This window comes from Ambystoma mexicanum, chromosome 7q (genome assembly GCF_040938575.1).
Source record: "Ambystoma mexicanum isolate Mex_15411 chromosome 7q, UKY_AmexF1_1, whole genome shotgun sequence".
NCBI classification, from domain to species: Eukaryota; Metazoa; Chordata; class Amphibia; order Caudata; family Ambystomatidae; genus Ambystoma; species Ambystoma mexicanum.
Genome location: NC_090941.1, coordinates 173,783,176 through 173,809,115, shown reverse-complemented (window position 1 = coordinate 173,809,115; position 25,940 = coordinate 173,783,176). Strand labels below are relative to the sequence as shown.

Genomic DNA, 25,940 nt, shown 5'->3' with positions numbered 1-25,940 from the left:
GTGTTCCTATCCCTGGCAATCTGTTCCTGCAGCAGCAATGAAAGTACAGCCAGCTCGTAGAGGATTTCCACACAAGTTCGCTTTGGGGTTGATTGGTTCTACCAACTGAAGGGGAGAAGTCATCTGTTGCAGGGCTTCTCTAGTCCAGGCGAATTCATTGCTTCAGCAATGCAGCAGGACTTTACCGGGCAAACCAACGGTCCAGGAGTTGCAGCAAGTGTCTCTTCCAAGTTCTTCTTTGGATTCCTTCGCCCAGTGGTCGACTCTGCCTTCCAAGCAAAAGACCTTGCCTTTTATGCAAGTTTCTCCCATTCGTTCGCAGCCTAGCTGTCAATCACACAGCGGGGTGGCTGTCCTCCGAGGTGCATTCCTGTAACCAAGGGATTAAGCACAGGGAGTTTTGGGCAGCTCCCTCACTTCCTGCCCTTTCAGACACACTGGTGCCAGAGGCAGGCTTCACTGGTGAATCCCGCCAAAGACAAAACGAACAAAGGGACCAAACCTGGTTTGGCGCGCAGAGTAAATCTAAAGAAGGAACTTTCCAACAAGAAATGGCGAAAAAAAGAAGACGGGGTTCTCTTCCTAAATATCTTCCTTCTCAAGCTCTTCCCTCATCCGCCTCCAACTCCCTCAGGGTCAGTTGCTTCTCCAAGCAGCAAGTTGGTGGTAGATCTCTCTCTTCGGCTGGGGCCTCCCTCTGCAACAGCCTCCCTGCCTCCCTGAAACTTGAGGAAAACCACCTTCGGTTCCGGAAGCACCTTAAAACCTTCCTCTTTGCTTCTGCTTTGACTCCCCCTCTCCCCTGCTGAATTCCTGGCTGATACTGAGACTGCACTGGTTACCTGGCCCCTTCTGATCTCGAGCCCAAGTCCTGCCAGTTGCACGCCTGCACTGCCTCCCTGGCAACCCATGCACCTGCGGACTGTTGTCTGTATCCCTACAGTCCCCCCACCAGCACTTATTTCAGCACTCACCCTGCACTTGCTACCTGCTGGCCTCGCTTTTATTTCTTGTTTATTATCCCATGTACTGTACTTCCACCCCCCCCCGCACTTTTCTTCCCCCCCCGCTCCCCCTTGCACGATCAGAATGACACCTGGCCTAGTAAGATTGTTGTCTATCTTCCCTCTGTTCCTCCTCCCTTGCCTCATCGCGCCTTGAAACACCTGTGTATAGGGGCTTTATAAATGCCATATCATATATAATATCATTTTGACGAAATGGGCACTTCAGGATGTTTTACTGCAATTGCAGCCCGTGGTAGAAACCCACAATGGTAGGAAAAAGTAAACCACTGCCACCAGCCATTAATTGCAGAAAGGGTAACATAAAAATGTTACATGAGAAATTAGACAAAGGGGATACTAAGTAACCCCTCCAGCACCCTATTGTAAGATAGTGTGTGCTGGGTATAGAAAGTTACAAATGTAAGTAAAGTCAGTTTCACTTCACTGCTCTGGGAAACAGTAGTTTATCCCAGAGAAGGTATTTAAACCTTTGGGAAATCTGGAAGACTTCCCTGTGCCACTGCACTTAAGATGCTGTGTGTCACAATGTAAAAATATGATGCCTATGGAGTTTGTCAGACTCCAAAGACAAAAGAAATGGTGTTCAAATCAATAAAGAAAAATACATATTTGAGTGGGAAAAAGCTCTCCCTCTTGCCAGGTTAGAAATTAAAAGTCCTTAAGTCCAGCAAAAGTGCTGGGGGTGTCTAAGGTAGAAGGGAATTGGCACATTTCTGAGAATTCTCCCTAACACCCTGTAAGGAAGGCATGGTATCAACAGTAATGCAGACACAAGTGAAAGGGTGTTTATTGAACTTGCACAAGGGAGTGATAAACATCTATATAAACCTAAATCTACAGAAGGGAGCCAGTTACGACCCTCAAATAATAATGATGCAGTCCTAGGGGAGTCTTGTCAAATTAAAAGGGCCTATACTAAAAAAAAAAAAAAAAAAAAACTAATCCTTTAATTCTAAGTTACAAATAGTCTGGGATAATGTTCATGAAAAAGAAAAGTGTTCACAAAAAGGTAAGTCCGGATATTTGGGCCGTCAGCCTCGCTTCCCCACGTTTTCAGCACAGGGCAAGGTGGTTCACTGGAGCCAAGCGCACACTTTCGTTTGTTCGACACAAGGATAGTTAGATTTCCAGCATCAGGGCCTTCTGTGCCTAAGTCTCTTTTCTTATCAGTCTCTTGATTCCGAGGGCCTGATGTACAAAACAAAATGGAAAGCACTTTTCTTCAAACAAATTTCTAATTGGGTGTCTCACTCTAGATCCCCCTCAGCCGGGCTCAGATCCCTTTTTCGTTAATATGGATCCCCCTCTTCCGGACTCGGATCCCTTTATTCTAATGTTCAGAAATATTCTTTCTCTGGTGACTCGCGGTTCACCCTGGATCCCCTCAGCTGGGCTCCAACAAATTGAGATTACTTTACATTTATCTAAGACTTTGGAATGTGCACAGGGTTTAGCTTGACCAGTGGCAGGACCACTTTGATACAAATTTCCTTTTCACAATATAGTTGCCGTTCAGTTGGATACCTAACAGAGGCCCTCGAATAAGCACCCACGTGGCGCTGGACCGCTCTGTAAATGGTACTTTACTTGGCCTTTCAAAGTTCATTCACTCCTTTGGTTGCCAATTGTTTGCGTCGCTCATCACATGCACTTCAAACACTCTCTTTTGTGGAATTGTTCATGCAATGTTGCCGCTTTCAACCTTGATTCAAACACAAGCTAGCTGGTTTGGTATCGGTCTCCCTGACTCCCCGGCTGTGCTGTTTTTACTGGTCGGCTTTGTTGTAGGAGCCAAGGACAGTACCACAGCGGCAATCGCTCCTCCCTGCCTGGGTTATTGACTCGGCAGAGGCCTGGATACCTTCGGTGCACAGTGTAGGTTTGTTCAGCTTCAGTTCCCGGTCTTCGGCATCCTACTTTCTAAAATGTGTGAAAGTAACGGTTTGTAGAGGTCAAGGGTACTTCCCTCCTTGCAACCCTCTGGTCTCACCGCCTTTCTTCTTGTGTTAAACTGCCATCTTAGAACTGCTGCTTCCTGGTGTGCTTTGCCTCGCTCAGAGTGTGCCTTCGTGCTTCGCCTTTTAACCGTGTAGGGAAGTGTGTTGGGAGTCAGGTGTGTGGAATGATCAGTAATTACCTGACTTTGCCTGTCCATGGTGTTGGGATATGTCGGGTATGCAGCTCTGGTGTTAGTCCGTGCTTGCTCACAGTAAACTGTCCGTGAGAAAGTGTTTGTATCGGGAAAGGAGGGCAGGGGTTGAGTTTCTCAGTATCCTACCTGATAGAATGGGGAAAAGGTGTTCAGGGGAAGGGGATACAGCGTGTCACTTTTAAATTGACATAGCATGTATGCTTCATTATACCCACCGTTCAACTCAACCTTAGTCAGTTGCACACTGGGCAGAATTTGTTCTGGTATTTAACCATACTGGTCTATGGCTTTTAAAATGATGTGTAACACAGCACCCTTTTTGATTATAAGGCAATTATGTTGGTTGCATGTGTTCCCATTGGGAAGGCTGATGGCAAATCTGACGGGACGCCTCCATCCGAGGGCGGGATGGATATTGATTTGTATATGGATGGTTATCTTCTGTAATGACGTGGTCAAGCCAAAAGAGTGATGGGAAAGCAACGAGACGAAGAGGATTTTCCAGTGATTAAGACACATTGGCTTCAGTGTTTCCAATTCATCACTTTTATTTTTCTCATTTCTTTCAATAATGGCATTGTTTTGAGGATTGTGTTCTGTCAAATTCTTGTAGCGAGGGAAAGGGGCAGTTCTCGGTGCCAATGTACATAGTATCTCCTACTACTAACACCTTCCATCCCGGCTTGGGCAGAAACCCTTCGGTAAGGGCTCTGAGGGTTAGTTTAAAGGGAACAGGACAGGTTTGTTTTATATTGGAACTCTTATAGTAATAACCCCTCTTCTTATATTTAATACGGTGTCTGGACACACAATCATACTTGTAAAAAGTACCCCTCAGTTTCTTTGGAGGAGATCAGAGGGAACCTTTGACTTAATCACAAAATACGTTTTTACTTGACAGAAAATTAGAGTATTTGCAGAATACTGCTTTGACGTTTACCAGTTGTGTGCACATTTTGTAAAGAACTGTACAGACTGATCTTTTTAACTCTGCTGTTTATTCTTTCTTTCTGAAGGAGTTCATTAGGCTGGGCAGCCTCAGCAAGCTCTCCGGCAAAGGCTTACAGCAGCGCATGTTCTTCTTGGTAAGTGAAGGGAATGGTTTGTTCCAATACTAATTGGTAGACTTGTGAGAGCTGACAATGAAATGTTAAACACAAATAGATGACTGCAGCACAAAGGTTATGCAGCCAGGAGTTTTATTGCCTTTAAGAACCATAGCGGTCCATAGAACATCTTTGCGAATGATGCTTTGGGCTGCTGCTTCCATTAGCATTGATAAAACATCAGCTTAAACCGTGCTAGATTGCCACTGCTGTGATGCAGAGCCTATGACGCACAGCTTATAGGCTGATCTAAAAAGCAATTACATCAGTTTAGCAATGTGTGTATCCCACCAGCTCCTTCACGTGTTTTTCCTTTATTGGTGTTGAACTTTGTACATTTGGTTTGGGCTCAAACAGCACTAGTGCTGCTAGTTCCAAAGTCTATAGCCGTTGTGTGTGTATCTAGATCTGTCCATCTATAGAAGAAATATATTGCTTTAAAGTCTAGCAAAAGGCACACATTTTCGTTCCTCATGTCATTTTAATTGTCAGCAGCTTTATATGCACAAATACATCATTATAGTTTATTAAAGTTTCAGGCAAATCGGAATTGAACACAAGCAATGTAGTTCCTTCGGAATAGCATTTGAATGTTTGTGCAAGCCCAACTAATGGGAGCCTTATGTTATATGTGGGAGCCTTAATGTCGGATAGAACAGTTACTTGTTTTTCAAAACGCATTCTGTTAGACAATTTGCAAATACAGCAGAAACATTGTCTGATGAAAATATTTTAGAAGCGTGCAACCTAAGAGCGTTGGATCAGTAGGAAAAAAATGGAAGGCTCCAAACACGGAAAGAACATCAGGCTTGGAGTGACCAAAGGAAAATCAGGCAATATAGCACTGCTCAAAACTAGATAGTTAGCTTGCAACACTGTGTAGCTCTAGGAAACAACCAGAGGAGGGGGCCATAAAGACAGGTAAAACAACAGTGAAAGTCAAACAGTTAAGTAAACAATTAGAGGAACAAATATCTTTACTGTTTGGCTGGAATTTTCTTTCTTTTCTCTGGTTGACAGCATCATTAAGTCTTGTATCCAACCCTCACAAGACAGTTGTCAATTGGATTTATAGTACCGTGCAAGCTTTTTTTGTGGCCATGATCCATATTCCATGGGACCAAATGTCCCAGTTACTAGGGATATGGAAAGGACAGCAGTAGATGGTCAGGGGGCAGATTGTAAATTGCAGATCCGCTCACCGTCGCAGCGTTAGACCAGATGTTTGACCCGAACATGTGGAGATTGTGGATGTATGAAGGAGATGGGCAGCTGAGGTTGAAGTCTGATGTTTCAAGGAGGAATATCTGTTCTGGTGACAAATGAAGGCAAAAGTTGATCCTCTGCTGAAGGTACCGCAAGTCGGGGTTAGGTTTCAGACGGTATAGCTTAACAAAAGAATTGTGCCCCTGACAGAACCCTAAGTTTCCACTATCAGCAGCACCTCAAACCATTTAATGCAGTGGATGTCACCCTCTGAATCCCCACTCCCAACAGAAATCTTCTAATAAATCTAGCAATCAGAAAAGTAGTGTGAGCATGGTAGAGCAGGAGAATGCATGCTTCATTACCAAGAATCTGTGCACCGAGAAGTGAGTATGATGGCAACAGACATTGTTCTAATCTGTCAATTTCCTATAAGCCAGTTTATGCTTAAATTTGAGTTTATTTTAGAGTGCTCGCCTTCCATCTACCCAAACATTCATATTGTACAAGGTTCCTGCCCTGAACAAAGCAAGCAAGCAATTTTATTTACCTGTTGATCTTCAGTGCCACATTATTCCAAAATGGTGGCCTGCTCCTGCTGAAGGAACGTTTCCCCATACTTGTGATGGATGTCTACCAGAGGATCACAGTCTAAATAATTTACTCTGTTTAGCATGGCCCTCAATGTGCAACCAGGTTGGGTCCGACATCAGCAATGATTAAGACCCTGATTCTAGCCTTTACTTGGAATTAATTCAAAGACGTGAGAAGGCCTGGTATTCTAATACATGACAGGGAAAATTGACACCCTTCTTGGAACTTGTTTCAAGGAAGTGTGAGGGGTCAGTATTGTGAGGCGGACAACTGTTATCTTTCAATATATGCCATTTTATTTTAAAAGAAAATGTATCAAAATGCCTCACTGTTGAACCTGCCTTTTCTATAAGCTAAGGGAACACACACTATCACAGGTAAACTGGCCCTGGCACTAAACAACAAATGGATAAATGAAAGGTTGGGCAATTCAACATAACATAAACAATATGTATATTTCGAGGGGATTGGGTCCTCCGACGTATTCCATATCTATGACAGTAATCACCACAGCTGTGCTGCTTCGTAAAATCTTCGGTGTCCTGCGTTGATGACGTCGACACGCCGCCCTCGAGGACCTCCTCCGACGGCCGACCTGACTGGATGTTATAAGTAGGACGCACGACGCCCGTAGCCTCAGTTCCGTTTTTTCCGCGAACTTGTTCGCTTCGGAGATCTCGGCGGGCCTCGACTCTTTGGAGTTCCTGTTCTTTCTCGCTTCTTCGAGCCGGTTTCATATTGTGAAGTCTTTCTTCGTGAAGGTGTCTACCTCGTCTTCCACACCGCGTCCGGGCATTAAGAAGTGCGGGGACTGTGGGTCCAAGATGTCGGTTACGGACTCGCACAACGCCTGCCTCTGGTGCCTCGGGGAGGCCCATGACACTGATGACTGTGTCGACTGCCAGTCGCTCAAGTCTAAAGCCTTGCGGGAGCGCAAGAAGTGATCGGTAGGTAAGGTGTCTAAGCCACGGAAGTCGAGGTCTGCGGGGCTTTCGACAGACAATTCGAGAGGCGACTCTCCGTCGTTGGAAGTCCAGTGGGTCTTGGTCCCAACTCAGAGGCTCCAGTGCATCGGAGCAGTGCTCGAAACGTCCCTCGGGCAGTGTTTTCCTCCCCAGGTGAGGGCTCATCACATTCAGCAGATGGTGCACAAGTTTCAGCTTGCCCAGAGTCTCCCAGCTTCAGAGTTCTTGAGATTGCTCGGCCTCATGGCATCCTGCATTCTTCTGGTGCCAGAGGCCAGGTTGCGGATGAGATCTTTTTCAATGGGCACTCAAGCTCCAGTGTCTCAGTCCTCCGGCAGGATGTCGGACCTGTTCAGGTGCCGTCCTCGGTCGCCCAGGACCTTCTGTGGTGGGCCATCGAAGACAATCTGATGAAGGGGGCTCCATTTTGGCTACCCTGGCCAGAGGTGACGATCATGACGGACGCATCCCTCACGGGATGGGAAGCTCATGCCAACGAGTTGAGTCAGCCGTCGTTGGTCTCTATCGGAGTCCAGACTCTATATCAATCTTTTGGAGCTGAGGGCCGTCAGGCTAGCCCTGAAGGCTTTTCTGCCGACTTTGCGAGGGAAGAATTTCCTGATCCTGACAGACAACACGGTGGCCATGCACTACCTCAACAAAAAGGGGGGGCAGGGTCACTTCCTCTGTGCAGGGAGGCGATGCAGCTGTGGTTCTGGGCAATCCAGTTTCGATCTCGGCAGTTCACCTGGCCGGAGATGAAAATAAGACAGCAGACACTCTGAGCAGGCAGAGCGCGATCTCTCATGAGTGGGAGTTGGCTCAGGAGATTCTCCTGGAGATCTTCGCCATGTGGGGGACCCCTCAAGTGGATCTCTTCACCTCCAGTGTCAACCGGAAGTTCGAGAGGTTCTGCTCTTGGGAATTTCCTCCAAAAGGAGCCTTGGGAGACGTGTTCGTGGTGGAGTGGTCATTCCCACTGCTGTACGAGTTTCCTCCAGTCCCTGTCAGATCCTCACTTCTCTTGACAGGCGCAGAGGCAGCACGAACTCCTCCCTCCCCATTGGGTCTTGGCACCTGGGAAATAGAAACCACAGGCCACCGCAACCCTCTGGGGAAAGAGGGTTAGGGTTCGTTGAGTGGATGGGTAGAGGGAGTTCAGGATCACCGGAAAGAGGTTTAGGGAAACACAATGGATGGGCAGGGGGTCTTAAGGAAAACATGCTCCTCGGCTCCAGTGCTCCACTTGCTGCTAATTGTTTGCAGCTGCTCACTCACACTCTCTCACAACTATCATTCAGAATTCTTCCTGTGGAGACCTTTGTATTGGAGCCTCTAACCAACTCACCACTAGATAGTATTCTCTAGTGCTATCTTAATTCTCTCACTGCCTTTGCATTAAAGTCTTCGCCCTTATTTCTTCATGAAGGCAAACCCACCAACATCACACCATATTGTGGTAAATCCCCACCAGTATGCAGCTTACAAACTCCCCACTTCACCCAGTATAATAGTAACAAACAATAACATGCACTCGAGGTGATAAAACACTTAGCTCAGTGTTCTGTGGTGCTTAGCCTCTTCGTGTTGATGGGTGTGATAATCTCAGCAGTCCGCTCAAACATATAACTGCAAATAGCAAAACAAAGTCAGTACACGTGCGTGCGAATTGCCGTTCCAAAGGAACGCTCCCTAAGGGGTAAATCGTTATTAAAGATGCGGTTGCTTCACCGCCAAGCTAACTCCCACTCCGGGTTAGTATTCATGCTCTGCATGCAAACGTTAACTCGTCTTTTCGTGCTCCAAGACTGTCAACAGATTATTTCTTCTGCGCGATCCCCTCCCACGGGCTAAATCAGCTGTCTAATATTAAAGTCGTGTACTTAGCTTTTCATGTACGCGGGGCCCGGGGTTGAGCTGGCGGGCGGTGCCCCGCGTAGGCGTGCCTGCAGGAGCTCGAGTCAAACACGTCCTCCTCAGCCGAAGGTCAGTATTGCGAGCGTTGCTTTCAGGGCGCGGCTCGCGCAGTAGCGCGCGTGTGTTCCTTTTCCTCCCAGCAGGCCCGTGATGCGCACGGCCTGCTGGGTAATGTAGTCTCTTGGTGGTTCTCCTTCCTTGGGCCTTTACTCTGCAAAAGGGAAGGAGAACATGCCTGTACAAGGTGGTTGGACTTCCCAGGGCCCTCCCAACACCCCCAACAAGCCCCAAAATACTGCCAATTGTCCCAGCCCTGACAGTCCCCGTCATCCCGCAAGTACTGCAGAGGTTACGGAGGTTTGGTTCCCGGATGATGCTCATTGCTCTGGCGTGGGCCCGGAGGACGTGGTACCCGGACCTTCTTGACTTGTCCATCTGCCCTCCACGTCGTCTTCCCTACCGAGACGATCTGCTCTCACGGGAGGGGCGGGAGGTCAGGTTCTCCATCCAGAGGTCAGATACCTCAACTGTCACGCTTGGTTTCTGAAAGGTTGAGGTATATGGATTGGGATCTCCCTGAAGATGTGATGGAGGTGCCGTCTCGGCCAGACGGCCAGCAATTAAGTCCCTGTACCGTTGCCGTAAGTTCTGCGACTGGTGCAGGGTTATGAATGTGGATCCTTTTGCATGTGACATTCCCATGGTTCTGTCTTTTTTGCTTTCTTTGGCCCACGGGGGCCTGCAAGTGGGTACCGTTAAAGGTTACCTGGCGGGGCTGTCCTTATTTAAGCGCTCGTCTGAAGAGTGTTCCTATTTTAAAATTCCTTTAATTTCTCAGTTTCTGAAAGGGCTCACTAATGTGTTCCCTCGTCACCGTTCTTGGTGCCCGTTTGGTATTTGAACCTTGTTCTCAAGTTTTTGATGGGTGCTCCGTTTGAGCCTTTGCATTCATACCCTTTGAGACTGTTAACTCTTAAAACTGTATTTTTGGTTGCGGTCACTTCCGCTCGCAGAGTGAGTGAGTTACAGGCACTTTCAGTTAAGCCACCCTTCACTGTGTTTCATGAGGACAGGGTTGTCCTTAGAGTTCGTCCTTCCTTTATTCCGAAGGTGGTGTCGGAATTTCATTTAAGCCAGAAGGTTGTTCTTCTAGCGTTTTATCCTCCTCCACATCCTGGTAAGGAAGAGGAGAGGCTCCATAGGCTTGATCCTAGGAGAGCGTTAAGCTTTTATATTTCACGCATGTCCCGGGTCACAGTGGACGATCAACTCTTCATTGGTTATGCTGGAAAGCATTTGGGACAATCTGTGACGAAACAGACTTTGTCTCGCTGGATTATTTTGGCCATCTCTGAGTGTTACCGCTTGGCGGGTAAGGACCCACCGGTCGGCTTACAGGCCTATTCTACCAGGGGTATGGCTGCCTCTACTGCCCTACAGAGGGGGGTTCCTATTCGTAACATCTGTGATGCAGCCACCTGGGCTTCGGCACATACTTTTGTACGTCACTACTCCCTCGATTCCATCCGTGGGCAGGATTTGGCCTTTGGCAAGGCAGTCCTTTACTCTGCAATTTGATTGGGCATTCTAAATTTTGTTTTTCTAAATTCTTTTCCCACCTCCTTGCATTGGTACTGCTTTGGGAGTCTGTCATAGATATGGAATACGTTGGAGCACCCAATCCCCTCGAAGAACAAGTTACTCTATTACCTGGTAACTTTCTTTCGATGGGATGGTCCAACGACGTATTCCATATTGCTCCCTCCCTACCTTCCCCGCTACAGAATTTCTTATGCGATTGCAGCTTACGTTTGCACAAGGCTTTGTGTGTCAGACTGGCAGAAGACTGGTGCCACACGTTCTGGGGGAAAAAACTATAACTGAGGCTATGGGCGTCGTGCGTCCTATTTATACCATCCAGTGACGTCGGCCGTCGGAGTTCCTCGAGGGCGGCGTGTCGACGTCATCGACGCAGGACGCAGACGCCGAAGATTTTCCGAAGCAGCACAGCTGTGGTAATTACTGTCATAGATATGGAATACGTCGTCGGACCATCCCATCGAAAGAACGTTACCAGGTAAGAGAGTAACTTGTTCTTCCTAAATGACCTTCTGAAGTCCTGTGTGATTTCTCTTCCCCAGGATTTAAAGTCACCAAAATGTTCAACCTTGGAAAGGAAATGTCTTAACTCTGTTCTTAAAGATGCAAATTTAAAGCAAAGGTTTTTCAACAAAAGTCCCACTTGCAACAAATCTCCTCCTTTTGGGTGAAGTTTTCCACTTTTCACTTCAAGCTAAATAGGCCCAATGGTAATCCCGGCTACAATACTTTGTCAATACCACAGGAAGATTTGCCACAGTTCAAAAGAAAATGCAATATCCACACTGTTAATGGTACAGTTTTTGTTTAACAGTTAGGATTCCTTGAATTATGGTTTCAATGGTCAACCATATTTGTCAGGATGACTTCTTAATACTGCTACTTCTACTTCAACAACTCGATTTATTTTTGTTTTACCATGAGAACAGTCACCTTTGTCCCACAGTAGTTAACCTTCCTTTCGACAACTGTAATGTATCATTTATTGAAAAACAAATATACATCGGGAGTTTCAATTATTTGGACTACTGCCACAACTTCAATGACTTTTAGACAGACCTTGACAAGGTAGATTTTACAATACTTCAACCTCTTCAGGTAGGCAAGGCATCTTCCTTCAAACTGCTTTCTACAAAGGGACAGCCCCTTAGCCTCTCTTGTCAAACTGTCAACAATGGTGACCTGTGTTTGCCTTCAAGACTACCTTCTCTCTGGCCTCCACAGTTTTGGGCATTACAGGGTGAATCTACTTCGAAATGTTCTTCACAAGCAGCCAATTTCCCTTCCCAACTTTTCCAGTGCCTTGCTGCCAGCTTTCAGTGCACCAATGAGCCAGGTGGCTTGGTTCCACTCCCTTAGACTCGGGCAATAATCGTATACGTGTTGGTTTATGCTAGTGAACTGATAATATCTTCACATTATTGCTGGAGTGTTTTAAACTCTGAGAAAGGTTCAGCTTCACAATTAGCATGAGATACATCTTGGCTTTAGGCAACGCTTGTTCTCTTCAGTCATATATACTCTAGTGAATGAAAGGTATGTCACTTGTATAGAAAGTATAAGGTTCAGTCTTTGAGGAGAAACCACAATTAGAAACACACAAACACTCTTTGATGTAATTTTCAAGCTTTAAAGGTGGTTGTGTAATTGTATTCCCATAGAAGCAAAGGATAGAGTTCAGGCCACCTTGGGAAATCGTAATAAGGCAAATGCGACCATTCGTTAATGTAGTTTTCCCACAATAAAGATTGTAACTTTGAAATGATCACTGTTGAATGTTCTGCAACGGTCTTCGCAGCGTTCACTTTTCGTAACTAGGGACAGGCGACGACTCCTTGAACATTAAAAGTCTTAAGTTATTGGAACAATGGGCTGTAACAGCGTTGGCTTCCTACGCGCGCAAGAAGCCATTTCTTCGATATGTGTGTTACATTTCCATTGTTCAAATAATCTTTAATACAGCAGTCCACTTCTACCTACTTCTACTCGCTGAAAGTCATAAGCAAGTGGCAAAGGAGCTGGTTACTGTTACCGGCAATGCTTTGGAACGCTGTGCTTCACTCACCAGCTTCTGAAGTGTTTTCTCTGTGGTCACACTGCTTTCCCGACGTCTACTACAACTTCTAATGCTTATGGCTCACTGGGGAACCACACCCTTCACCTGAACAGGCCCTGGTCCGGCCACCTGTCTTGGGAGTTTCTTCTACTCCTGAGACCTTTGACTTGCCAATTGCTTCTTGCCTCAGTATTCGACACGCCAGCAGCTTGGCAACCAAGGCAATCAGGCTCACATGGTGAACTGTTTCTCCAGCATGTCTTCCGCTGGTCAGCCTCTGCACTTCAGACTTTGGGAGGACAGGACTCTCAGAACAGGCAGGTGAAATCGACTGTCTCCATGTTCCATGTTCCGGCATCCCTCTTGTTCTCCCACTTCTGCTTGGTCTGCCAGCCTCCCGTCTTCCTGCTGCTTCCACTGTTGCAGTCTGCACTCCAGTGATCATTTTCGTGTGGCCTATTAGCCTCAATTGCCTGACTACTGCAATGACTACTAGGCCTAATTCCCTGACTGACAATTGAATGTCTCCACAGCCCTCTTCCTCGTCTCAGTGCCTCTAGGATTTTGGGACTTGTAGTTTATTTTTTAAAAGTTAGGTTTTATCATATTTGAATTACTTTTAAGGGTAGGTTTAACTCCCTTAAGGTTACTATAGTGCACCCTTGGGTTTGAGGAACGGGTTTAGTTTGGGATACCAAAAAGGATCTTTCTTTTGGTAAAGTTTGCTCAGATTTTACAACATTAAGGTTCACAACTCTAGATCTAATGTGAGAGTTAGGTACTTGAAAATAACGACAAGCCATTACCTCTATAGGTATCTTGGGAAAATTCTTCTTTCCAGAGGAAAAATACTGTGTCTCATCCCTCCTGAATCTCCTCACCACCCAGGGCCCTGTCTCCTCCCAGATGGTGATCCCCAGTACATCACCCCAGGGTTAGGATCAGGAAGCATCTGCCTTTCCCTGGCCACCTGGGAGGAGAGGTTGGGAAGGGTTTCAGTGAGAGATCCGTAGTTTTCTTCTTAGACGACCAAGGGATTCCAGGATGGTGCTGCCCATCCCTACCTCCACAAGATTTAAATACCTTTTCTGTATTCCTGCAGTCTTTTACAAGAGGATAAGGGGAATGCATACCCAAGGCATACTGAAAGCGAGGTGGGCTGGTCACCTTGATTTACCTTGCTCCACAAGATTGGGGGGGGGGGGAGTTGCCTGCAAATATTGCAGTCAGAGGCACATTACTGCAAAACATGTTTTATATCTGCCCACAGTGAGTGGTTGATGTCCCTGCTGACTTGGTTTGCCAAGTAGTTGAGGTGGTCTTTTGCCCATTTGACGGTCAGATGTTTCTAAAGCAAGGCAGGGTAATCAGAAAGAACTGTGTTTGATCTGTTCACTTTGAAGTTAGAGAGTTTGTAAAATAAGTCCATGAGTTTAAAAAGAGAGGTAGATATCGAGAGTGCACACCTGCCTGGTCCCCTGACCATTATGAAAACTCTTTGCCCTACTGAAACAGGGGGGCATTCATAGCCCTGAAGAGATTCATCAAATGTTTGTCTTATTCAGGCTTGGTGAAGGCCTTGTAGCCACAACCCGTCCAACAAATGGCCTTCTCTGCTTCAAGAAAAATTACAGAATGGCGGGCAAGATACATTTTTGGTATTTTACATCATATCCTCTGTGTTGTTTATAGAGATTGTCAGGTAACCTGAGGAGAGGTTTGGTGAATAATCTTTAGTTGCATGAATAAATTGAGTACCAAAGAGATTTGTGTTGAGGCAGTGCCCCTTACACAATATAATACATACTGATGAGTCCAGAGAAGGCCAACATCTCATTATTTGTCAAATGGGAGTTAATGCACAATTGGCTAGTTCCAATCGATTGTAACCTTAGGTTTGTGTAGAGTAATCAAAACCCAATTAAATTAGTCACTGGAGCACTTCTGGGCCAGTAAGTTCCAAATTGTTGTATGGGGATACATGTGTGTAGACCGTTCTGGATTCTGAGTTTCTTCCATATGTATGTTGAGATAATGGCAGATCTGTTCATCGGTGGGCGTAAGTAAAACTAAAGCAAGATGTGGCAAGGGGAGATAGAAAAGACTGGTTAAAAGTGATGCATTGTAAGGTTCTTACATTTGCTAGTCAGTCCAAAGTGATGGAAAACGCCTAGTGAGGGAGAATCAAATATAGAAAATGCAACAAGAAACGCTCACGTTCTGCACACAGATTAAATATAAATTCTGAAGTCTATCCTGGGAAAGAAGAAAGTATTATTAAAACAGATTTTTTGCATGACCTGGCTCCTAAGCATCAGGAAGGAAAATCTTATAAATCATTTGAGGGTAAAATGGGTGCGTTCACCTGTGACCCTTGTCTGGTTATTGATTTTCATCTGTGACCGGTCAAGAGGTTCTATTTAGAACTGGGCAAGTAAGTCAAAAAAGGTGATATTTACTGAGTGAGGTTTAAATTTGTGGACACCACCTCGTCCTCCCGGTATGACACGATGCAGAATGTATAATGCTTTCAAAGGATATGGATACAATTATGGGATTTGTGTATTGAAATAATTAGCACTGTAGCAACAGCTAAAGGCCAAACCAAACCCTAAATTGAGATGACTGTAACTGTAAACCATTGAGATTAAACCTCTGGCAGTTGCAGGAGGTTTTTCTGATTTCTTTTGGTCGGGACTTGGGAAGTCATTCCTTTTAATGGGTGTACAGGGTTTCCACCAAGTTAGTCCAAACTCTGTGGTAAAGCATGATTTCCTTTTTGAGCTAGTTAAAAATAAGCACACAATAAAAGGAAATCCAGAGTACATTTATTGAGAAACATACCCCTTATTATAAGGTTGTGCATTAAGAAATATTTGCAAAAATGCAACTATTTTAAAATCAAAAAATGTGTAGATCTATTGACGGTTCTGTAAGAGACACAAACACGTTTAAAGCCGGCATTAACCACTTTTACAGTAAGTAAAATGTGTGCGCTGATTTTAAGACTTTAAAAGTGAAAAACAGTTCACAAAGTAAATAAGGCATTTAAAAATGTAGCTGGGAAGTCATTGTTCCTAAAAATAGTCAACTCCTATCTAAGCATATATCAGTTACAAGTTACCAGGTAAGTTATGTATGTTGATACTGATAAGTAATCTAGATAGTTTGCAAACGTTTGTCCATCGTGAACAACATGATTGCAGGCCTAAAACCTTGAAGGGCTGCACACCGAGCTCTCTAGACCCAGAAAAGGGTTACTAACATCTTGGATGTTAGAGGAAAGGGGGACAGTGACCCAATCCGATGGATGCTGTCAAAGAAGGAAGAATGTCCTTTGTGTTGCGTGTGCTGAGGTCACTTTTGGCATGTCTCATTTAGTTTTAGTCCAGTTGCCGGTGTCGGTAGTAGGGTCTTATCTCAGAGATGTGCAGTGTGGGAAGACGAGGAAAATAGGTACGCAATGAAAGTGGCTCCTTTAGGCAACTTGTGAAGTGGTTGCATGACAGCAGCAGCTAGGAAGCACAGGCATGACCACCCACAGCTGTTTGCAGCCCTCTCTGATGGTCTTCAGTGTAGGCACAACAGTCCCAGAATTGAAGCAGCTACCGAGGTCTGAGCTAGGATGTCCCATGATGGAGAAGCTAGGTTTGATGGATCAACAACACGCCACTCTGGTGGCAGCCAGGCTACAGGTACTCCCAATTTAGGCAATGTTAGTATCACGGTTGCCAGAAGCTTCTAGAAAGTACTATAAGACTGCACATACTGCTGTCCCTGCAAAGAAAGACACGAGGGAGATGGGGGAAGTGCCTGACACAGCACAGAGCAGAAGTTATTTAACCTGAATGGGTCCCATGTCTTCATCGTACCCTCCTGTTGTGTACCTGTCTCTGTCACAATGCTTTTGCATCATGGCGTTCACTGCATCAGCACCACTCCACTTCTATTTCTGAAAACAACCAACTAATTTTCATTAACCATTCATCACGGCCTAAACAAAGGAAAGACGACAAACAAAATGGCCTGGGTGACTACAGATGCAGTAAAACGGCTGCTGATTGTTGTAGCCAAAAGAAAATCATATAGTTGTCATAAGCTTACTGCCCAACACACCTTCTGGGTGAGAAAACTCAACATAAGACAAAATGTGCTGCTCTGTTGCACCGTTGACTGGACAGCCCATCAATGAATGTGCAGCTCCAGGGGAACCTTGGTAGCCGTGCCCCTGACAGCTGTGAGAAGGCCTGTCCCCACGCCTTCTCAACGAAGGGTGGGGGATGCTAAACTTTAATCCCTCCCCATTTGCCAGAAAGAATGAACATATGCCAGCAGTTTCCTGCAGGCCAGGAACTCGCCTGTTGTGAAGGGGGCGGAGTGGCTCCCAGAGGAGATGATGCTGGACAATACAACTCCAGGAACCGCGGGAAAGGCGGGGCAGGAAGGCCCAGGTGGTGGGTGTCCGTCTGTGGGACGCGGATGCGACACAGGAGACCGACCTGCTAGCTCCACAGAGGAGGGAGCATCCAGAGGGCGCTGCTGTCGCCAAGAAGCTGCTGCTGTCGCAAAGAAGCTGCTGGGCCCTTCAAGAGGCACACCACGGAACCCGGACCAGGAGAGGAGACGACTGGCAGAGTGACAGCCGACAAAATGGGTTCAGCCAGGAAGCCCTGAACGAAACATCCAGGCTGTGCAGCCTTGGCCACAACCCCACTAAAACACCAGGGATTTATAGCATTAAAAAAGGGCCTACAGGAAGGCCGTGACAACAGGCAGAAGAAGGCAGTCCCCCAAACTCTCTTTTGTTCTTCCCTGAAAGCAGCAAGTCACGTCACATATGTGGTCGAGGAGGGGAGGGTGGATTCTAGGGCTTATGGCCCTTTTGAGCTTTTGTAAGCCCTCACTGCAAGCCTCTTTAGAGTAAGGTCATTGGATTGGCCAGAGGACAGGCAATCTTTGGAGGGAGTGAACATTTAAGGAAGAAGAGGAGAGAGTTTAGGTGGGGGAACAAGGATGAGTTCAGAGGTGGAGGGAGGAGGGCCATGAGACTGGCAGGAGGAAGGACGAGTGTAGAGGTTATTGAAGAAGACGGGGGGTACTGCAGAGTGGAGGTGCATACGTGAGGAGAGTGAAGTGGTGGTAGTCGGAGTAAGTAAAAAGATTAAAGACGATTGGTTGCGCTCAGCTCTAATTTCTATCAAACGGATTATCAGCAAGTTGTGAGTAGGTCATTGCATTTTTTAAAGGAAATTTCCCATGAGACTTTTTGTTGATTTGATATGTGACCCGTGTTTCTCCGTCGGTTTTTTACTGATGGTTCCTCAGGAGGGATTAGCCTTACATTCGGCATCAATTTTCAAAACAGTGTTGTGATTAAGACATAGATTCCACTACATTGATACTCATGTAGTTGGGATAGCTGCTTGCTTTGGCTAGTTGTGCTGTAAGCATGGAAATGGCTCTATTTGCTAAGGGACCTCTATCTTGTATCCTTAGATTCTTGTAGTATTCTGTGTTCGTGCTGGGCAGGAGAGGTGTTTGGCCATTTTCCTTGGACACAGAGTGGGAAACGGAGTTGAACCTAAGGGGTAGCAGGATCACCAGGAGCCCAAGAGTGGATCCAGCTCTGATCCTGAAACTGTGATACATCTCGAATCAGCAGGGCGAAAGACTTTCCATCAGAGCAGAACAGAGGTTATCCTATTGGTGAAGAAATGAGCAAGGGATCCAGAAATATGCTCAGTACTGGCGGCAGCCTCAGGGCAGACCAACAAAAAGGTAAGTCCATTCCCTGCATCCGCCAAACGGTAGAACCACCATCCACACCATTTTGTTACCTGAATGGAGACAAGATGAGGATTGAAACAATACCAGGAGGATCCCAGAGGGTCCTCCAAAGGGAAGACCCTATCGGAAGGCAGAGACGTGACTACAAGAATATCACTATGCATCCAAAACAGCATCAGAATCCCAGAGAGAAGACCATGCCCGAGGAGCGGAGCCCGACATCAGTCGAGAAGGTGAAAGGCCCCTTCCAAGGTGTTATCGATCAGTTACAGGAAATAAAAACTTTGCAGCAAGTGGATACCAGATGAGCACAATCCCATATTCCATCAGGGCAACTGGAGGTCCAGTGGATGAGATGGATTCAGACTACAGCCACCCATATGCAGATCTCGGGAAATGGGAGAAACCATGGACCCCAAAAAAAATGGAAAATCCTCCAAGAGGCACTCTCAGGCCAAGTTGTTGTACACCCAGTGTGACTTCTTAGATGAGAACTGCCGTATACATTTGAAGGTTCAGGGGAAGCCTGTCTAGATTCCGGTAGTGCCTAGAACATCAACCGCCCAGAATTGTTACCACGTAACGGCCAAACTAATTGGAATCCTAGAGCCACCTGTTGCATCCATGGAGACTGGATTTTATAGTTACCAGCTAGAGTCCCCATCCAGTTTGGGTAGACCTAAGAAACCAGGGTCCTTGCGAAACCAAATCTCCCGGAAGACCTGATAATTGGCTGGAAATAGCCATGCTTTCACTATTGGGTGGAGCCCCTACGTCACCATGGTCCATCAAATAAAACTTGAAGACCCTCAGTGAACCTGACGAAGTGCTATGCTTGTGGGAACCGGGGACATATTTCCTATCAATGCCTGAGAAATCGGATAGTCCAAATATTACACATTGTGAACTAGAAGTCAGAAGCGGGGACAGCGAAACGAGAACTACCAGGAAAGGGTGGAGGTGTGTGGCAAGGCCTGTACCCAGGCCTTGTCACGGGAGGGAGGGAGGGAGGGAGGGAGGGAGTATTCCAAACCTGAATCCCTCCCCCGGCATGAATGAAGGCAGTATCCTGCTAGTCAGGCAGTCACCTTATAAGGCGTGGCAATGGCAAATCAGCTGCTTCGTATAAAAAGTCCTAACCAAGTGTGCCTTCAGGAACTTGATGTTTAAGTAATATGTGTGTCCATGTCTGTGCCATGCTTTGAATTCCTGGTAAAAACAAGCATTGGCAGTTAGTTATGCTGACTGTTTTATAGGCATTAGATATGCATTTGTCAGGCATTGCCATCATATGCCCATGTACACACACCATTTACCAGCTCACAGCCAGGTAAATGCCATTATGTCGGTGCGTGTGCCTATACAAAAACCATGCTTTGGCTATGCTAATTGTTTGATTGGATTCTATCCCCTGTCTTGAACATAAATCAAGAGGCTTTCCCCTGGACCGGCAGATAATTCCAAGCACTGGGGCACAACTGCGGTTAATCAAGTTTCAGGTAATTATTCTAACCAGTGGTTAGAATCTGAACCTCCCTCCCCCACACACTGCAAAGGGGTGAGGGGAAGGAAGTCTGGCAAGGAGGAAGATGCACACCTGTCAACTCACCCGCTTTTTACAGGTGACAACTGCCAAAGTCGGTTCACTCGCCCACCAAATCCCCTTACCCTTCCATGGAGCTCCCAAACGCAAAATCACAAACATTTTGTTTGTTTAAACTGCCTTGCCGCCTCAAATGGTTTAAAAATATGAGGACGGAGGGCCGTTCTAACAGAAAAAATTAACCAATTGTTGGCAGATGGACGACAGTGATCGATTGCCTGTGATACTGTTTTTCTTTTTTTTCCCCCCAGTTCAACGACGTATTGTTGTACACAAGCAGAGGGCTGACAGCGTCCAACCAGTTCAAAGTGCACGGGCAGCTTCCACTCTACAGCATGTCGGTGAGTAATCTGTGCCCGTCTTCCCCTGAACCCGAGGACACTATCTGTGTGCTGCTCACCATTTGTAATGCAATTTGGTCAATTCTTGTTTTCCATTGAACCACCTTTAGAGGTGTGTGCTTGTGTCTGTTCTTGCTTGTGGGCTGTGGAAGAAGTACGACCACACATGCATGTGTTTACTAGCACCTGCCTGGCTGTGAGTTTGTAAATAGACAAATTAAGCAGACGTTTTCATGAGCAAAAAAGTGAATGTTCAAATGTGGGTTATTGCAAAACCAGTAATTGTTCTGGGTGTTTTAAGCACATTTTGGAGCAATTTGTTTCAAAGTACCGAAAAATTGGAAGGAAAATCTCGTTTGCCTTTTGTACTGAAAGATACTTGCTTGGTTGGTAGAAATTCTGCCTTTTTATCTTTTCCCAAATGCTTTAATTTCAGTTTTGAAATGGGTTGTTAGTGACGAGATTGTTTGGGTGACATGTATTTTTCTTCCTCCCACACCACCACTATCCCATCCAATCAATGCTTACCCCTCCCTGCATGTAGCTTTTCCACACTTTTTTTCCCTATGCGCATGTGTACCAAACTGCCATCTTGCCAAGGTTTTTGTCTTAGTTTTCTTTTAAATTGGTTTTTCTCCTTTCCTTGGTTGAATTAAATCACCATTTTTAGTATTTTTGGGATTGTAGGTGTTAGGATTTTCAGAACCAGCACAGTTCTAGGATCCTGTGAACCCAACCGAGTGGACCAGCTAGGTAAAGGCCAACCCAATATCTAATTTGGTAACAAGACTAACAGTCATGCTCAGATTTAGGAGATGATGGACTTGTTGCAAGGAACAACTTCCACTAAGAGCTATTTTCAAGTATTAAAATGTCCACACAACTCTATATTAAAAATATACTGGTGATTAAGCACACACTTTCATTAAAGTTAAAGCTACAATCTAATCAAAGCAAAATATGCCCATAGTTTGGTAACCCAAAACAAATGACACACCAGTTTAGTATTTAAGTACCTAAAATGAGGACAAATATCACACACATAGACATTACAATTGTATAAGGCACCCTTGGCATTTTAAGCTAGGTTTAAGGAGTCCACCCCTTCTTTCCAGTGTCCAGGTGTTACAGGTAAGTATCCCCAAACATAAAGGTAAAAATAGGACAGTTCAGAGACACACCTATGGCTTGACTGGTTCGACCATAGAACTGAGTAGGCTCCTTGTGGCTTCACAGATGATTCGAAAGTCAGCGTGCAGTGTTGCAGCATAATTCAGTTTATATGTTAAGTTCTGTTATGTTATTTTGCATTTATATAGAGCCTTATGTACCATTGGTATGATCTCAAGGTGCTGGTAGGTTGAACGCCCTCAGGAACCGAAGTTCAAGTCAGGAGAGAGAGAGTCGTAAGGTGCGTGTGAGCACCGGATATGTGTGCAGCGGTGTTGCATTCCTGTGATAGCTGCTTCTTAGCGGTAGGTGTGGTGGTTGGGAGATCAAGTGTATGTGTTTGTTCTGGTAGGTTGTTATCCAGACCGATTCTTTCTGCGTTAGGCCTGAGGAGAACGCCTAGGCTTGGGGGGAAGGGGGTTTAATCAGCTGTGTTTTAGATAGGATGATGGGGAGTATGTGGCAGTTGATGGTATGAGAACAGCTATACCGAATGGTGTCATAGTATCGCTGTGTTCTACTTGAGTGGTGGTGTAAAGGAGAGAGTAAGCGTGGAGGTGTGATAAGGTGGTTTATATCTTGAGATCGAGCACACTCCAGCAGTTTCATGCACTCCAAGCCGTTCTATGCACTCCAAGCCGTTCTATGCACGCCAACCATTCTATGCACGCCATCCCTTCTATGCACGCCATCCCGTTCTATGCAATCCAACCATTCATTGAACTTCGGTTGTTTTATGCACTACAGATCGTTCCATGCTCTTGAATCTTTTTTTTTTCTGTGTCAACTCCGTGCTCTGTCTGTTCTGTGCGTTGCATCCATTGTATGTTCCATCCACATACTCCACCCGTTCCATCCACATACTCCACCCGTTCCATCCACATACTCCACCCGTTCCATCCACATACTTGACCCTTTCCCTCCTCCCATTTTCTTCTTTCCTTCCACAAATTACACCCGTTCCTTCCACCTGCTTCACTCGTCCCATCCATCTACATACTTCATCCGTTCCATCCATACACTTCACCCGTTCCGCACACCCCCTTTCACTTGTTCATTCTACCTATTTCAACCAATCCTTCCGCATACTTACCCTGTTCTTTTCACCCATTTTCTTCGTTTCTTCCACACATTTCACTGGTACATTCCACATATATAATTCACCACCTGCTCCATCTACACACTTCATCAGTTCCATCCATACTTTTCTCGTTCCATACATCCACTTTCTCTGTTCCATCTACCTACTTCACCCGCTCTTCCACATACTTCGCTATTCCATTCACCCACTTCCCTCAATTCTACCCACTCATTTTGCCCGATACATCCACGTACTTCACCCATTCCACATACTTCGTCCGCTCCATACACTACATCCGTTCCATTCAACATACTTGACCCGTTCCTTCCACCTACAACACCTGTTCCGTCACATACAACACCCGTTCCGTCACATACATCATCCATTCCATTCAACAGACTTGACCCGTTCCTTCTACCTACATCACCCGTTCCGACACACACATCACCCGTTCCGACACACGCATCACCCGCTCTTTTATTCAAGGTTTCTTGGTAAAACACTTATTAATTTATTTCAGTCATTTATAAAACATTCACTAGAAGGAGGCAATCTATATCACATAAAACTATACTTCAGTACTTCACAATATCCGGTTCGGAGGCATTTAAACTACTTTGAAGAAGGAGCAAGTTAATAAAGCAGATATTACAGTTACTCTTAAACAGTGCAAATAGATTTAGTTCGCCAGAGGAGCTGATTCAATGCAATAGGTTAGGCCAAAGTCATGTGGTTAGCTTGTCCCACACCTTCATTACGGTAGCACACTTGCCAACAGATTTGTAGGTGGCTGGTTGAACTGGGACGGACGGACAGGGTTTGGAATTGCTAGAAGCGTTTAAGCTTCTGCTTGTGGCCTAGAGGAGTCTAGTTAGCTTGACACAGACAACTGCCTGGAGCTACTTTTGACTCCCCAGACCAACTGGTGCCATAGAAACCAACATGAGCCGAGCCTCGGAAATGGCTGTGCAAAATGAGGGGGGAGGCGGCTGTGTCGGGGTCAAAAAAGGGGCTGTAGGGAAGGAAAGGGATTGGGGCAATAAAAGGCTAAAGAGATTGGGGGGGCAACAAAAGGGACTGGGGTGGGAAAAGTGGCTAAAGGAGACAAGAAACGGGGATAAAAACAGTACTGGGACCACACGGTTGGCTTAAGTGGGCAAGCACGAGGATTAAAGGAGACAAGAACAGGGGCAAGAACAGGGGCAACACGATTCTGGGTCAGCTTAAGGGGTTATGGGGCAACAGAGGGTGGAAACATGGGGCTAGGAGAACAAGAAAGGGGGCAAAATGTGTCTGGGGCTGCTAAAGGATTTGGGGCAACAAAAGGACAAAGGGTACTGGGAGGAGAAACAAAGGGGCAGAAAACCCCCCCCAAAGCATGAAGCAAAGTTGAATTCCAAGGTGTACCCGAAAGAAGAGTCACAAAAAAGGGGAGGGCAACAGAGTGGAAGCAGCACGGCAGGCAAGGAAAGCGGGAGGTAAAGAAAAAAGCACTAGCGTTTTACCCAAAGCGGAGGGTTGCAACGCAGAGAGCCATGCATCCGGAGGAAAACAAATATGATGCACATGGTGCCATATTGAAAACAACTAGACCGGCATAGTTGCCGAAAAGAGTGTTGCCACACACAAACGTGTACACACTTGATCAGCATGGTGTGACACAGTCCTGAACCAACCAACCAATCAATGAGTGGGTGACAAAGACTTGCTCCTGGTGTGTCGACACACTTCCAGGAGCAAGTCTTTTTTATTTTTTAACATTTTGTAAACATTTTTTAAGGCGAGGCCAAGCACCGGTGGGGTTCGTGCAGGCCCCTGCTTTAGGCATGCACTGGCCCACGGCGGGGTTGGTCGTTCCAGAGCCCTAGGTGGGGCTCGGCCAGCTCTATGTAACATTAACTTTGGGTGTTATGGAATGTGTCTGAAGGAGCATTGGGACACATCTAGAAAATATTGACATTATAATGAGCCATAGATAATGGACTGAAGGCTATAGTTTGCCACTCCTGTGTAAGTTAATTTGCAACTCGCTATGCACTAGCTCCTTTCCTCCAGGAAACACCTGCATGCGAGGTGGTGATGGACATCCATGCGCTGGTTTTAGCTTCTGCTTGTAAATACTTTTTGATCCCTGCATGCAGTAATTTAGTGGTAGTGTCTGCCCCTCTGGCTGCCGATACTTCCTTTCCACATACCTCCCCAGTGCCATGGCCAAGTGAGTGAACCCCTTTTAGGAATTTGTACCCATCAAGGAGGGCTCTCCTTGTATTCCACTGTCTTTAGCAGGCATGTTAAATGTTAAAGGTATTTGTACCGCGCACCGTCACCAACGGAAATGGTCCCCAGGCGCTCTGGCGGATCTGTAAACGATAAGGTGGGATGGGTTAGTAAGGTGAAGAAGGGAGTAGGATAGTGAGAGGAGTGGTGTTCTGTTGGCAGCTTCAACTCGGTATACACCGGATGCTGAGCTTTGGTGCGGGTATTGGATCGGTGTCAGTCCGCGTGTGCTGTTGCTCCGGCTTATGTGTTGTTGCAGTGTTGTGAAGTGCGTGCGGCTTGTGGTGCGAGAGATGGTTGTGTGTGTGTTTTTGAGTGCGATAAGTATGCAGAGTTTGAGGTTATATTGGTTAGTGGATTACCTGCACTTGCTGGCCTTCGCAATCCTATCTAGAAGCGGCGCAGGCCAATGTCCAGAATTCCATCTAGGTATGGGCATGCCAACATTCCCAATCCTATCTAGATGCGGCGCAGGCTGGTGTTCACAGTTCTAAGTGTGGCACATGCTAACATTCGGTTTAATCTAGGCGCGGGCATGCTATCCTTCAATCAAAATCCTATCTGGATGTGACGCAGTCTAATGTTCACAATTCTATCTAAGTGTGCACATGCTAATACTTATAATTCTTTCTAAATGTGGACATGCTAATATTTACAATTTATATCTATGTGTGGACATGCCAATATTCACAATTCCATCTAGATGCGACGCAGGCTAAGGTTCACAATTCTATCTAAGCTACCTCGCATTTGAAAGTAATTTTAGCAAAACAATTTAGAAAGTGTTATTCTGTTCTATGGTAGAATTCTGAGAAATGGGCATGTATTGTAGCTGTTCTACTGATTAGTCTGCTTTTGTTTTTAACCTGAGCTTTCCCCCATGCGTTGTGCGCATCTATGGAGTACAGCATTGGGAGCACCCATAGATCTGGCTTATTTTTAAACCTGTTCTGAATTATTGTTGTAATTATAACTGATCTGTACGTGATCCAGGGTAAGGGCTAATGTAGGAATGATACCGGGCTCTGACGCAATCTGAGTAACTATTTCGTAGCCAA

The 25,940-nt window shown here is 45.9% G+C and overlaps 1 protein-coding gene across 9 annotated transcripts in view; it reads left to right on the top strand.

Moving 5' to 3' along the window:
- The window catches only part of FARP1 (FERM, ARH/RhoGEF and pleckstrin domain protein 1), a 1,178,254-nt gene that overhangs the window by 1,034,714 nt on the left and 117,600 nt on the right, over nucleotides 1-25,940 (top strand). For all 9 annotated transcript variants that reach the window (XM_069640745.1, XM_069640749.1, XM_069640747.1 and 6 more), the window contains exons 20-21: nucleotides 4,197-4,265; nucleotides 20,265-20,354. In XM_069640745.1, coding sequence (XP_069496846.1) covers nucleotides 4,197-4,265; nucleotides 20,265-20,354 — 159 coding nt within the window. The remainder of the gene's footprint in view (nucleotides 1-4,196; nucleotides 4,266-20,264; nucleotides 20,355-25,940) is intronic.